At 38.0% G+C, this 16,325-nt stretch overlaps 1 protein-coding gene across 1 annotated transcript in view; it reads left to right on the top strand.

The window, feature by feature from the left end:
- Positions 1-16,325, top strand: part of zgc:112083 (uncharacterized protein LOC550461 homolog) — a 50,182-nt gene that overhangs the window by 10,762 nt on the left and 23,095 nt on the right. Inside the window, exon 3 of the mRNA XM_059968751.1 lies at positions 2,304-2,530. Within this exon, the coding sequence (XP_059824734.1) occupies positions 2,304-2,530 (227 nt within the window). The remainder of the gene's footprint in view (positions 1-2,303; positions 2,531-16,325) is intronic.

The following is a 16,325-nucleotide window of genomic DNA, read 5'->3' as shown; positions in this document are numbered from 1 at the left end:
CCCCCACCCACGAAGAAAAAGCCCATCCCGAGCCTGGAGAAGGCTGGGGGAAAAAAAGGAATGATACTAAATCTACCCCCGTGTCAGCAGAAGGCAACTCCAAATATATAAAGGAGAGAAAAAAAGATCCACCCAAACTCCAAAAATGTAATTATCACTATACTAAAACAAACTTCTTAATATAATTGCTAGTTAAAAAAACCCAAAAAGAATATAATCACTAGTAACTTATAAATCGGGTTAAAACCCAAACAAAAAGTTAAAATGTGATAAGAAATGCATTATAGGAAGAAGACGAGAGAAAAAAAATGGCAAAATCAAAAAAAAAGCAGGAAATATTTTAGAGAAGAAACCGCCATCTTAGTCACACAAAAAATGAAAAGGATATATATCAAACCGTTTTTAAAAAAATCACCTTCAAAGGGTTAATAATAATGACCAAAAATAAAGTACAGTGGTTCAAGTAAGTAAAATAAGATTAGTATGTCGAAGAAAAACTTTAATTAAAATATAGAATAAACCTACACCAATAGCCAGAAACAAAATCTGGTTTTGGAGACAAAAACTATCTTGTAACGATCAGAATCACTCATTTATTGGAGATGAGAATCCAAAGCAGTAGGGTAGTTCTCATCCAGAAAGCTTCGAGCTTCAGATGTGGAGAGAAAAACACGTTGTGGTGCATTCGGAGGCGTGATTCTAAGCTTCGCATGGTATAAAAGCACTGGTTTTAGATTTTTCTCATAACATTCAGACATCAGAGGTTTAAAAAGAAGCCTTGCCTTCATTACTTCATTACTTCTAAAATCCTCCACTAATCTAAACTCGAAATCTTTGAATTTAACCATCCCTAAACGCCGAGCCACCCGAATAAGTTGCTCTTTGACATGCACATAATGAAATTGAACAATTACAGCAGGTGGTTTAGATGAACTTAATGATCGACGCATAATTCTGTGGGCGCGATCAAGTAACGGAGGACTGTCTGGGAATACAGAAGGGAACACATCCTTTAAAAGTTGAGGAAAATACTTCGATGGGTCCCCTTGTTCAATACCTTCCGGGAGACCAAGTATGCGTAAGTTCTGTCTTCTGGACCGATTTTCAAAGTCGACACTCTTGGCTTTAAGTGTTTCCATCTGTTTAATCGTTGAAGATAATTTCTGCTCCAGTTTTTCAATTATCAAGTCTCGCTTCCGAGTGTCCTCTTGCAAAGTTGCGATTAGAGCTTGCTGCTGGTTATCTACTGAATCAGTCTTATCCATATAATCCTGAAAAGCCTTTATATCTTGTTTGAAAATTTGTCATTCTTCAAATTTTTCATTTAAAAGCTCCAATAACATTTCATAAGTCAATTCAGTGCGCTTAGGATCGGTCTTTTTTTCTTTCTGTTGCCGTTAGAATCTTTCCCAGGGTCTCGCCCCTTAGATCTCAAAGCCATTTCTGTACTCATTTCTTCAAAATTCACAGTACACTCGTAAAGATAAGTCCAAAAAAGTAGCAAGAATCTTTTGGTGTAGGTAAAAGTAAGTTAAATAAGGGTGATCATAGGTTAAGAAAAGTAAAGGTTATGGAGCGAATCTGAAACAGTCCTCACTCCATGAGCGTCTCCTGCTGACCTCCCCCAAGATTAAATCTAAACCACATATCTGTTTATTTCCACAAATATCAGATTTCCAGCTTCTTCCTCTCCGGTTAAAGCCCTCTTCCCTGACTTTGGAATAGATAATTCTATATGTAAGAATGTGTTTCTGTATCTGCCTCCCTTATTTCACTTTCTGAAAATTGTATGATTTTAAATTGTTCCCATGCATTAATCTTGGACATTCCATCTACCCTTTACATTGTTGTGTACTTAATCTTTACATAAAGAGACTGATTTTTTTTTCAGTCCAGGCATTGTCTGAAGTGCTTTGAGAGACTTTAATACAACCTATGGAGCATGTTGTCTAAGTGGGTGGCAGAAGAATGGTACTCACAACATTTAAGTGGTACTAGATGAGCACTTAAATTGCCAAGGTACAACAGACTAAGGACCAAGTGTTGGTAAATGGAACTGGTGTTGTTGGATAATTGATGATTGGCGTGGCCATGATGGGCTGTGTGTGCTTCTGTAGTGAGTAACTCCGCCTATATGTTGTTCATTAGTTTTTTTCTTAGACACCACTCTACAAGCAAGTTATGAAGAATCCACCAGATGAGCATCGAAGAATGGACACAAAAACAAAAAACATGTTATCCAGGTTCATTAGCTATTAATATATAATATTCTATTAGATAGTTTTCTTCAATCTATCTTTCAGATGAGTTCCAGTGCCTTTGGCGAGGCTGTGGTTTTCTGGCAGTGGAAGGGCCCAATGAGCTGGTGGTACACGTCAACTTTCACAGCTATCACGCCAAGCTGAAACACTTCGGTTCGGAGCTGCAACGACTACGTCCTGATTTGCCAGTGTGCTCCCTGGACAGTCAGAACCAAAATTTGATCCCAGAGATTACAGAGACTTTCTTCTGCCAATGGGAGCATTGTGATGTGAGTACAGAACCTTGACTCAATGTTGCTACCATTTCTGTACAGTTAGAAAGAAAAAGTAAAGAATGGCCCATAAATTGCATGGAAAATTTGTGATATTTAAACATGCATCTTTTGATTCGTATGATGGTAAGAAAACTAAACTAAAATTTGTGACAAGAAAATGTCGTACTATAAATAAATTGTCACAAATGAAATCTCTGGGTCATTTACAATCCTTCATCATAAGATTTGCTTAAAAAAACAACCTCTGTAAGTTTCAAAAAAGTGATGCGTTTACACTGTTAAGACAAGTTATATGTTAAATGAGTTTAGCTGATACATTAAAAATGGGCTTTTTTTTCTTTTTCAATCTTTTATGATTATTATTAATATCAACATAATGAGATTGATACATAGATAATGGGATTACAAACATACACATTTCAACTGAACATGAAAGAATACATCAGCGATAGTTACAGTATAAATGAGTCTTCCCAAATATGGACGATACAAATAACCAATAAACAAGGCAAACCTAGGTATATCGTAATATGTATTTAAAGAAAACAGAAACCAGAAAAAGAAAAAAAAATTATTAAAAAAAAATTATCTAACAATCTAATAACTAATAAGAAAAAAAATAAGAAAAAGGGAAAAAGAAAAAATGAAAAAAAAAGTGTTGTTTATAATATCTAACAAAAATACAAAATCATCAGTGTCATCAACTCCGATCCTCTCAACATATGTAAAATCTAAACTGGAAAAACAAATAGGCTTGGAACAGGGTCATATTACATCATATGAAAATATTGAATAAATGGTCTCCATATCTTTTCAAATTTAATAGAAGTATCAAATACAACACTTCTAATTTTTTTCTAAATTTAGACATAACATAGTTTGAGAAAACCAATGAAATATGGTAGGAGGATTAATTTCTTTCCAATTCAACAAAATAGATCTTCTAGCCATTAATGTAAGAAATGCAATCATTCGACAAGCGGAAGAGGATAAATGAAGTGAGTCCATCATAGGTAAACCAAAAATTGCAGTAATAGGATGAGGTTGTAAATCAATGTTCAATACCGTGGAAATAATATCAAAAATGTCTTTCCAATATTTTTTCAAAAGCGGACAAGACCAGAACATGTGAGTTAAAGACGCTATCTCTGAATGACATCTGTCACAAATAGGATTTATAGAGGAATAAAAATGAGCCAATGTATCCTTGGACATATGAGCCCTATGCGCAACCTTAAGCTGTATTAATGAATGTTTAGCACATATAGATGATGTATTAACTAATTGAAGAATTTTACCCCAATTCTCAATAGGGATAGTAAAGTTAAGTTCTCTTTCCCAATCATTTTTAATCTTATAGAAGGGCTCTGAACGTATCTTCATAATTATATTGTAAAGTTTTGATATTAGCCCTTTCTGAGAAGGATTTAGTTCAAACAAATTCTCCAAAATACCTGAAGACACAAGATTTGGAAAGGTAGGAAGTACAGTATTTAAGAAATTCCTAATCTGTAAATATCTTAAAAAAAATGAAATCTAAGCAAATTATATTTATTAGATAATTGTTCAAAAGACATCAAACAATTATCCAAAAATAAATCGGAAAAACGTAGTAATCCTTTAGTCTTCCAAGCTGAATAAGCTTGGTCTATAATAGAAGGATAAAAAAAGCAATTGGATACAATAGGAATATTTAAAACAAACTGAGTCAACCCAAAAAATTTCTGAAATTGAAACCATATACGTAAAGTATGTTTAACTATCGGATTGTCAATTCGTTTCTGCAATTTAGAAAGAGCAAAGGGAAGAGAAGACCCTAAAATAGAACCCAATGAAAATCCTTGTACAGATTTAATTTCCAGGTTCACTCAATGAGGGTTAAAAGATAAATCCCAATCCTTTAACCAACATATCAAATATCGGATATTGACTGCCCAATAATAAAATCTACAATTAGGCAATGCCAATCCACCTTCCTTCCTTGCCTTCTGTAAATATTTTTTACCTAATCTAGGATTTTTATTCTGCCATATTTATGAGGAAATTTTAGAATCAACATTAGCAAAAAAAGATTTCGGAATAAAAATTGGTACCGCTTGGAATACATATAAAAACTTGGGTAAAATAACCATCTTAATAGCATTAATCCAACCTATCAGAGATAAAGATACTGGTGACCATTTAGTAAACAAACATTTAATCTGATCGATTAGGGGTAAAAAATTAACCTTAAATAAGTCCTTGTAGTTTTTGGTGATTTTAATCCCTAAATAAATAAAAGAACCATTAACTAATTCAAAAGGTAAATTTCCATAAATTGGAACCTGTCTATTTAAAGGAAACAATTCACTCTTATTAAGATTTAATTTATAACTGGAAAAATTACTAAATTGAGCCAACAATGATATAACTGCAGGAATTGATTTCTCAAGATCAGAAATAAATAATAATAAATCACCTGCATATAATGATAGCTTATGTATATCCGTCCCACGATTAATGCCAAAAATATTCTGTGATTCTCTGATAGCAATTGCCAAAGGTTCTAAAGCAATATCAAATAATAAATAACCATGAGGACAGCCTTGTCTAGTACCCCGAAATAAACGAAAAAAGGGAGATCTTTGATTGTTAGTAAGCACCGAGGCTACTGGAGTATGATATATCAGTTTAATCCAGGAAATGAATATAGGACTAAAATTAAACTTCTCAAGCACAGTAAATAAGTATGGCCATTCAACTCTATCAAATGCTTTCTCCGCATCTAATGAAATGACACATTCTGAAGTGCTATGTGAAGGAGTATAAACAATATTTAAAAATCTCCTAACACTGAAAAAAGAATAGCGATTTTTAATAAAACCAGTTTGATCTTCCGAGATAATTTGAGGTAATACCTTCTCCAGCCTGGACGCCAGTAACCTGGAAAAGATCTTGGAATCTACATTCAATAAAGATATTAGTCTATAGGATGCACAGTCAGTAGGGTCTTTATCTTTTTTCAATATTAAAGAAATGGAAGCTCTATAAAAAGACTGTGCAGATTACCCAATCTAATTGCTTCTTCAAAAACCCTGCATAACCAAGGAGAAAGAGTAGCGGAAAAGCATTTTAAGAATTCTACAGTATCACCATCAGGACCTGGTGCTTTCCCAGAATTCATTGAGGAAATAACCCCTTTAATTTCGGCATCCGTAATAGGAGTTTCTAATATTGAAAGACCATCTGATGATAATTTTGGAAAATTCAATTTCCCAAGAAAATCATACATGGTATTATAATCATGAAGGAATTCAGAATGATACAGGGAGGTATAAAAATCTTGAAAGGATTTGTTTATCTCATCATGGTTAACTGTCAGATCCCCATTCTGCTGACGAATCTTAGTAATTTGACATTTAACCGAAGCATTCTTCAATTGACTCGCTAACAGTTTACCCGATTTATCACTATGTATATAAAAATCAGATCTGGTTTTCATTAATTGATTTTCAATCGAAGATGTAAGTAATAAAATATGTTCCATTTGAAGTTCAACCCTTTGTTTGTAAAGCTCCTCACTAGTCGAATATTTCTTGTCAATCTCTTTAATTTTTTCAACCAATAAGAGTTTCCTTCTTAATGCGTTTTCTCAGACCAATGGAGTAGGAGATAATCTGTCCACGTATATATGCTTTAAAAGTGTCCCAAAGTGTTCTGCAAGAAATATCATCTGTAGAATTAGTTGAAAAGAAGAAATCAATCTGTTCCTTCGTAAATTTAATAAAATCCGGATCTTACAATAAGGTACAATCAAATTGCCATTGTCTAGCATTAGAAGCTGTATCCGTAAATTTAATAGAAAGTTTTAATGGAGCATGGTCAGAGATGGCTATAATATCATAATTACAACCAATTACCGACGGAATAAAACAAGAGTCAATAAAAAAAAAATCAGTTCTCGAGTAGGAATGATAAACATGTGAGAAAAATGAAAACTCTTTGTCCTTAGAATGCCAAAATCTCCAAATATCAAAAATTCCATTATCAGTCAAAAAAGAGTTAATATAAGTGGCCGACTTATTAGGTAAAGTCTGAGTAGTTATAGATCTGTCGAACAAAGGATTTAAACAACAATTAAAGTCACCACCTATTATTAACTTATATTCATTTAGATTAGGTACAGAAGTAAATAAGGACTTAAAAAAATCAGGATAATCCACATTTGGAGCATAAACATTAACCATAGCAGCCTTTTTGTTAAAAAGTAAGCCAGTAATTAACAAAAATCTACCATTCGGATCTGAAAAAATATCGTGATGGACAAATGCAATAGAGGAGTCAATAAAAATTGAAACTCCCCTTACTTTAGCATTCGAATTCGAATGGTACTGTTGACCCCTCCAAAACCTAAAAAAGCGATATTTGTCCTCTTTCCTCACATGAGTTTCTTGTGCAAAAATAATATGTGCATTCAGTCTTTGGTATACTTTAGAAATCTTTTTCCGTTTAATCGGATGGTTTAAGCCATTAGTATTCCAAGAGACAAAATTAATGGTCTGAGCCATGTTTCTGAAATCAACCCTTTGGTATATAAAGGGTTAACCAAATTATGAACTCATGCACCCAGAAGAGGAACAAAAATAAGGGACGGTCCCGGAAGTGACGACAACATGGACATTTTAGTAGTTTTAAATCAGCCCAAATGAAAAAGCTAAAAAAAAAACTGGTGTAAAGAGCATAAGATTTAGAAATACACCCCCCCATCCCCCCACCCAAGAGGAGAAAAAGCCACCCCAGCCAGGAAAAGGCTGGGAAAAAAGAGGAATGAAACTAAATCTACCCCCATATCTGCAGAAGGCAACTCCGTATATAAAGGATAAAAAAGATCCACCCAAACTCTAAAGAAATAATAATCACTATACTGAAACCAAACTTCTTAATATAATTGCTAGTAAAAAAAACCCAAAAAGAATATAATCACTAGTAACTTATAAATCGGGTTAAAACCCAAACAAACCAAAAAAAAAATTTAAACTGTGATAAGAAATGCATTATAGGAAGAAGACAAGAGGAAAAAAATGGCGAAATCAAAAAAAAACAAAAATATTTTAGAGAAGAAACTGCCATCTTAGAAAAAAAATTCACCTTCAAAGGATTAATAATAATGACCAAAAATAAAGTACAGTGATTAAAGTAAGTAAAATAAAAAGATTAGTACATCAAAAAAAAACTTCAGCTAGAGTATAAAATATAGAGTAAACCTACACCAATAGCCAGAAGCAAAATCTGGTTTTGGAAACAAAAACCATCTTACAACAATCAAAATCACTCTTTTATTAGAGATGAGAATCCGTAGCAGTAGGGAAGTTCTCATTCAGAAAGCTTCTCGCTTCAGATGTAGAAAAGAAAACACGCCAAGATGCATTGGGAGTCGAGATTCTGAGCTTCGCAGGGTATAAGAGCGCAGGTTTTAGATTTTTCTCCTAACATTCGGACATCAGAGGTTTAAAAAGAAGCCTTGCCTTCATTACTTCTGGACTAAAATCCTCCACTAATCAAAAATCAAATTCTTGGAATTTGACCGTCCCTACACGCCGAGCCACACGAATAAGTTGCTCTTTAACATGTACATAGTGAAATCAGACAATTACAACCGGTGGTTTAGCTGAAGCACTTGGTGATCGACGCATCATTCTGTGAGCGTGTTCAAGTAACGGAGGACTGTCTGGGAATACAGAAGAGAACACATCCTTTAAAAGTTGAGCAAAATACTTCGAGGGGTCCCCTTGTTCAATACCTTCCGGGAGACCAAGTATGTGTAGGTTCTGTCTTCTGGACCGATTTTCAAAGTCGACACTCTTGGCTTTAAGTGTTTCCACCTGTTTAATCGTCGAAGATAATTTCTGCTCCAGTTTTTCGATTTATCAAGTCTCGCTTCCGAGTGTCCTCTTGCAAAGTTGCGATTAGAGTTGCTGCTGGTTAACTATTGAATCAGTCTTATCCATATAATCCTGAAAAGCCTTTATATCTTGTTTGAAAATTCGTCGTTGTTCTTCAAATTTTTCATTTAAAAGCTCCAATAAGATTTCATAAGTCAATTCAGTGCGCTTAGGATCAGTCTTTTTTTTCTTTCCGTTCCCGATAGAATCTTTCCCAGGGTCTCGCCCTTTAGATCTCAAAGCCATTTCTGTATTCATTTCTTCAAAATTCACAATAAACTCTTAAAGATAAGTCCAAAAAAGTAGCAAGAATCTTTTGGTGTAGGTAAAAGTAAGTTAAATAACGGTGATCATAGGTTAAAAAAACTAAAGGTTATGGAGCGAATCTGAAACAGTGCTCACTCCATGAGCGTCTCCTGCTGACCTCCTGGGCTTTTAAACAGCTAGAATGTGATATGCCTAACTACAGAGACCTAGAAAAAGAGCAATTGAAGTTCAAATCCCATAAAGCAAACTATATAAAGAATAATAGAAATTTTAATTGATTATATTTCTCTTCCTTTCATTCTTTCTGAGTTGACTCTGTTTCCTCTATCGTTTCAGTGTTTCTTTCTCAATCCCTTGAGAGTTTTTGGTGAACTAGAAAGGCTGTTGGTCCAGATGTCCATTGTCTTTGCAATATAATTATATAAACACATACTTCTGATGAACTGTGAAAATATTAGCAATTTTTTTGTTATTAAAGAATTCCTGTCATTGCTCCAGCAAACTTCGTCAATATTTTGGGATGTATTTCTTGCCCCTCCCATTTTTGCTTTTATTCTAGGTATGATGACTTGCTGGATTAAGGTTCTGCTTTTGTATTGACCATCCTCTGGCATTTAGCCCAAGTGAGATTTTACATTTAAATTGCTGAATCCAATTATGCAGCTCCTGAAGATACCTGTTAAAAAGTCTACCAAAAAGACTTGTTCCCTTAAACAAGAGAAAGTCTACAGATCTTGGAAACCCAAGCAACAAAATGTTGGAGGAACTCAGCATGCCAGGCAGCATCTGTGGATAAAATGTACGGTTGACGTTTTGGACCGAGACCCTTCGCCAGAACAGACCATAAAGCAGAGCATCTGGAAATATTATGCCAGAAAACATGGTTACTTCAGAGGTGTGAAGATATGTAAAGCTTTGAAGTTTAAGAATTTCCACCAACCTTTACTTGCATCATTCTGGCCAATGTGCTGTCACTGGAGAACACATTCAAAGACCTGAAAGCAAGATTGTTTCACCAGAGGCACATGAGGGATTACTGTGTGTACTTTTTCCATGGAGAAATGGCTCATCCCTAACTCTCCTGCTACAGCACACCAGCCCAAAGATTTTTTGATGCACTGCAGATTGCACAATAGAGTGAGGCCAGAGAAAAGGAGGCAGCACCAACTTCATGATAAGCTTGTTATATTGCATAAAAGTGGCAGTTTTGTCTCATTTTTGCTCTCCTGATTTGAAACATCTTGCAGTGAAGTGCTGTCTATCTACCAAGAATGTTCTCTGCTATCATTCTGACTGCAGTCTACATCTCGCCTCAACGTACAAAAAATATTTATTATCAAAGTACACATGTCACTATACACTACCTGAAATTCATCCTCTTGCGAACATTCATAGTAGATAAAAATAAATGCAATAGAATCAATGAAAATCTACATGCGAACAAAGATGGGCAAACCAATGTGTAAAAGAAGGCCAACTGTGCAAATACAATAAATGAATGAATAATATTGAGAACATGAGTTGCAGAGGCCTTGAAAGTGAGTTCATAAGTTCTGGAACTAGTTCACTGATATGGTGAGTGAAGTTGTCCATGCTGGTTCAGGATCCTGATGGTTGAAGGGTAATAACTGTTCCTGAACCTGGTGGTGTGGGACTCCAGGCTCAACTCAGGCACACATAAGCAGGGCAACACTGAGGATCATGTTTTGATTTTTCAAGTGCCTTCAATATCATACAGCCCTCTTTGCTGGGGAGAAAACTGTTCAATACAGGTTGGAACTCCATTTGTATCCTGGATAATGGACGATCTGACTGGCAGACCACAGTTTGTGCAGCTTCAGAGCTTTGTGTCAGACATGGCTATAAGCAGCACTTGGGTCCCACAGGGGACTGTATTGGCTCCCTTCCTGTTTATCCTGTATACCTTGGACTTTCGATGCAACACTGAGTCAGTCATTTGCAGAAATTCTCTGATGATTCAGCAATAGTTGGGTGTATAAAGGGAGGATGGGAGGATGAATACAGGGTCCTGGTGGAGGACTTTGTTGAATGGTGGAAGCTGAATCATCTGCAGCTCATCAGTAAGACTAAGGCGAAAAAACAAGCCAGCACTTCTCCCTGTTACTATTTATGGTGAAAACATGGATGTGGTGAGGGCCTACAAGTACCTGGGGGTGCACCTGAACAACAGACTTGAGTGGAGCACCAACACAGGAGCTGTGTACAAGAAGGGCCAATGATGCCTCTACTTCCTGAGGAGATAGTTCCTTTGGAGTTTGCAAGCTTCTCCTTCACATGTTCTGCCAGTCTGTTGTCACCAGTACAATCTGGTATGCTGAAGCAATGGCATCAACACAGGTGATGCCAATAGGCTAAATAAACTGATCAGAAAGGCTGGCACTGTTTTAGGAGTCAAACTGGACACAGTGGAGGCTGTGGAAGAACAAGAGACCCTCTGGAAAACCCTGGCAAATCTGGACAATGTCTTTCTCTCACCCTCTGCATGCTACCTTGGCTGAACAGAGGAGCATTTTCAGTAATAGACTTAAGAAATCTGCATTGCTCCAAAGAGCGCTATATGTGGTCATTCTTACCCTTTGCTATTAGACTCTATAAGGAGTCAACCTAGAGCTAGGGAGTTGATGAACCCCTCCTGTTAGCTGCTATTAGGCTCTGTTTAAGACTTGTTTACCACACCCTGCTATCACGGACACCCTGTGCAATACTACCAACGCTTCTTATCTGGACAGTGTGAATGTGCACCCATTTCTGTCTCCCTTTCTCTTCACCATCTACACCTCGGACTTCAACTACTGCACAGAGTCTTGCCATCTTCAGAAGTTTTTTGATGACTCAGCCATAGTTGGATGCATCAGCAAGGGAGATGAGACGGAGTACAGGGCTATGGTGGGAAACCTTGTCACATGGTGTGAGCAGACTCATTGGCAGCTTAATGTGAAAAAGACTAAGGAGCTGGTGGTGGACCTGAGGAGGGCTAAGGCACCGGTGACCCCTGTTTTCATCCAAGGGGTCAGTGTGGACATGGTGAAGGACTACAAATACCTGGGGATAGGAATTGACAATAAACTAGACTGGTCAAAGAACACTGAGGATGTCTACAAGAAAGGTCAGAGCCGTCTCTACTTCCTGAGGAGACAGAGGTCCTTTAACATCTGCCGGACGATGCTGAAGATGTTCTACGAGTCTGGTGGCCCGTGCTATCATGTTTGCTGTTGTGTGCTGGGGCAGCAGGCTGAGGGTAGCAGACACCAACAGAATCAACAAACTCATTCGTAAGGCCAGTGAGGTTGTGGGGGTGGAACTGGACTCTCTGACAGTGGTGTCTGAAAAGAGGATGCTGTCCAAGTTGCATGCCATCTTGGACAATGTCTCCCATCCACTCCATAATATACTGGTTAGGCACAGGAGTTCATTCAGCCAGAGACTCATTCCAACGAGATGTAACACTGAGCGTAATAGGAAGTCATTCCTGCCTGTGGCCATCAAACTTTACAACTCCTCCCTCGGAGTGTCAGACACCCTGGTCCTGGACTTATTTCCGCTTGGCATAATTTAATTATTATTATTTAATTATTTATGGTTTTATATTGCTATATTTCTACACTATTCTTTGTTGGTGCGACTGTGACGAAACCCAATTTCCCTCAGGATCAATAAAGTATGTCTGTCTGACTGTCTATCATTACTGTATAATATTACTGTAATTCTTACACTACCATCTTATCAGTGTGAACTTGGAAATTTTGTACATCTTATTTTTAAGGTAACTTATTTTTTTATTCTCTTTGGACCTCAGGGGTCTACTCTCTCGATACACATGACTGTGTGGCTAGACATAGCTCAAATACCATCCACAAATTTGCTGATGTTACAACCATTCTTGGTAGAATCTCAGGTGGTGACGGGAAGGCGTATAGGACTGAGATATGTCAACTAGTGGAATGGTGCTGCAGCAACAACCTAGTACTCTATGTCAGTAAGACAAAAGAGCTGATTGTGGACTTCAGGAAGGGTAAGATGAAGGAACGCATACCAATCCTCATAGAGGGATCAGAAGTGGAGCGAGTGAGCAGCTTCGACTTCCTGGGTGTTAGGATCTGTGAGGATCTAACCTGGTCCCAACATATTGATCCAGTTATAAAGAAGGCAAGACAGCGACTATACTTTATTAGGAGTTTGAAGAGATTTGGCATGTCAACAAATACACTCAAAAACTTCTGTAGTTGTACCGTGGAGAGCGTTCTGACAGGCTGCATCACTGTCTCGTATCAAGGGGCTACTGCACAATACTGAAAGAAGCTGCATAAGGTTGTAAATCTAGTCAGCTCCATCTTGGGCACTATCCTACAAAGTACCCAGGGCATCTTCAGGGAGCGGTGTCTCAGAAAAGCAATGTCCATTATTAAAGACCACAAGCACCCAAGGCATGCCCTTTTCTCATTGTTAGGAGATACAGAAGCCTGAAGGCACACAATCTGATTCAGAAACAGCTTCTTCCCCTCCGCCATCCAATTCCTAAATGGACTTTAAAGCTTTGGACACTACCTCACTTTTTTAGTATACAGTTTTTTCTGTTTTTGCACATTTTTAAATAATCTATTCAATATAGGTAATTGATTTACTTATTTATAATTATGTTTTATTTTATTTTATTATTATTTTTCTCTCTGCTAGATTATGTATTGCTTTGAACTGCTGCTGCTAAGTTAAGAAATTTCATGTCACATGCTGGTGATAATAAACCTAATTCTGATTTGTATATCTGTGCATTTGTAATGCTATGGTGACACAGTAATTTCCTTTGAGATCAATAAAGTATCTATCTATATCTACATCAAGGTAGCATTTGAGGAAGTGTGTGCCATAAACGATAGGAACGTACCCAGATAGTGGTCACGTTGTGGTGAGAGTTTTTAATCCAGCTAGTTTGAAGAAGTCTCGCCTTAACTGCTCTGCACCACTAGAGGTCCCAGGACACTCAACTGGTGCTATGCCACCTATTGATCCATCCCTTGCCTGCACTTTTGTAAATCTGACCACCACCTATTCTGTTTCTGCCTCCACACACACAGGGATTGAAGAGGGCTATGAGGAGCTTGAGGGGGTGGTGGGGGGGTAGGAGCAAATTTGAGATTGCTTCAAGTTGGTGAACTGGACTGTTCAAAGATTTATCAGTGGAACAAAATGAATGTGCCACAGTTATCACTGACTTCATGTGGGCAAGTGTGCACTACAAAAACATTTCAAGTTTTCCTGAACCAGAAGACCTGGATGAACCAGAAGATTCATGATTTGCTAAGGGCTGGATCTGTGGTTTTAGGGCTGGCAATCTAGAATCATGTAAGAATTTCAGGCACAAATTCAGTCAGGCCATTATGAGTGTAAAGAGGTAATTTGCAACTGAACTGGAATCATGGATGGACACTTGACAGCTGTAGCAGGGAGTGAATAATGTTGATTCCTTCAAGATGAGATCAGTCAGCTAAGTGGCAGTGACCCATGACTCCCAGATCTCAGGACCCTTTATGCATTCTTTGATTGGGAGAACTATACCTTGCCCTACAAATCTCTGGGTGACTCCGAGACCAACATCTTAGCGACTTTCTTTAGACCATAAGACACTGGAGCAGAATTAGGCTGATTGGCCCATTGAGTCTGCTCCGCCATTCAATCATGGTTGCTCCTTTTTTTTCCTCCGTCCTCAACCCCAGTTCCTGGCTTTCTCCCCATAACCTTTGATGCCATGTCCCTTCAATAACTTATCAATACACCCAATGACCTGGCCTCTACAGCTGCATGTGGTAACAGATTCCACAAATTCACCATCCTTTGGGTAAAGAAGTTTCTCTGCATCTCTGTTTTGAAAGGGCACCCTTCTATCCTGAGGCTGTGCCCTGTTCTCTTGACTCTTCAACCATGGGAAACATCCTTTCCACATCTGCTTTATCTAGGCCTTTCAACATTCAAAAAGTTTGAATGAGACCCCCCCGCCACCGCTAGTCCTCCTGAATTCCAATGAGTACAGACCCAGAGCCATCAAATGTTCCTCGTGTAATAACCCTTTCATTCCTGGAATCATCCTTGTGGACCTCCTCTGAACCATCTCCAATCCTGTCACATCTTTTCTAAGATGAGGGGCCCAAAACTGTTCACAGTATTCAAGGTGAGGCCTCGCCAGTGCCTTATAAAGCCTCCGCATCACATCCTTGCTCTTGTATTCTAGACCTCTTGAAATGAATGCTAACATTGCATTTGCCTTCCTCCCCACCGACTCAACCTGCAAGTTAACCTTTAGGATGTTCTGCACAAGGACTCCCAAATCCCTGTGCATCTCAGATTTTTGGATTTTCTCCTCATTTGGAAAATAGTGTGCTCATTTATGTCATCTACCAAAGTGCATGACCATGCATTTTCCACCATTGTATTTCATTTGCCACTTTCTTGCCCATTCTCTTAATCTGTCTAAACAATTCTGCATCCTACCTGTTTCCTCAACATTACCTGCCCCTCCACCAATTCTCGTATCATCTGCAAACTTGGCAAAAGTGCCATCTATTCCATCATCTAAATCATTCATATACAACATAAATGAAATGGTCCCAACACTGACCCCTGTGGAACACCAGTAGTCACTGGCAGCCAACCAGAAAAGGATCCTTTTATTCCCACTTGCTGCCTCCTACCAATCAGCCAATGCTCTAACCATGTTAGAAACTTTCCTGTTATACCATGGGTTCTTAACTTGGTAAGCAGACTCATGTGTGGCACCCTGTCAAAGGCCTTCTGAAAGTCCAAATATACAATAACCACTGCATCCCCTTTATCTATCCTACTTGTAATCTCAAAGAATGCCAATAGGTTCGTCAGGCAGGATTTTCACTGAAGGAAACCATGCTGACTTAGTACTAGCTTGTCCTGTGTCACAGAGTACTCCATCATCTCATCCTCAGTAATGGACTCTTAACGTCTTCCCATCCACTGAGGTCAGGCTAACTGGTCTATAGTTTCCTTTCTGCTGCCTTCCTCCTTTCTTAAAGAGTGGAGTTTAAGAGTGCATTTTAAGAGCTTGAAAGGCGTGTGGACAATATGGCATAACTGACCAAGTACTAAAGATCGGTGCAGCCAACTGGCTGGAATGCTTACAGACATATGTTTCACTATTGCAGTTTGTGGTTCCCATCTACTTCAAAAGTGATCTATTATATGAGGAGAGCTTGATGACCTGCCTGAATGACCACCATGTGCGTAAATCAACCTTAATGAGGTGCTTCAAGAACTTGGTTTTGGCACAAATCAACTCCTGTCTCAAATAACCTGGAGCCGGTTCAGTGTGCTTACCACAACTGGTCAACACAAGTGTACATCAGGGCTGCGAGGTTAGGCCCCTGTTCTACCCCCTATAAGCACACTTGAGTGGCTAACACAGCTGCAATTCCATATACAAATTTGAGGAAGTTGCAGCTGTTGTTGGACAAATCAGAGGTGGTAATAAGTCAGGTTAAAGGAGTGAGATAGGACACCTGGTTGAATGATGATGCAACAACAACCTCGCGCTCAACATCAGTGAAACTAAAGAGCTG

The sequence above is a fragment of the Hypanus sabinus genome, chromosome 4 (assembly GCF_030144855.1).
Source record: "Hypanus sabinus isolate sHypSab1 chromosome 4, sHypSab1.hap1, whole genome shotgun sequence".
Taxonomy (NCBI): domain Eukaryota; kingdom Metazoa; phylum Chordata; class Chondrichthyes; order Myliobatiformes; family Dasyatidae; genus Hypanus; species Hypanus sabinus.
The sequence above is the reverse complement of the archived record's forward strand: the minus strand, read 5'-3'. Positions and strand labels throughout refer to the sequence as shown.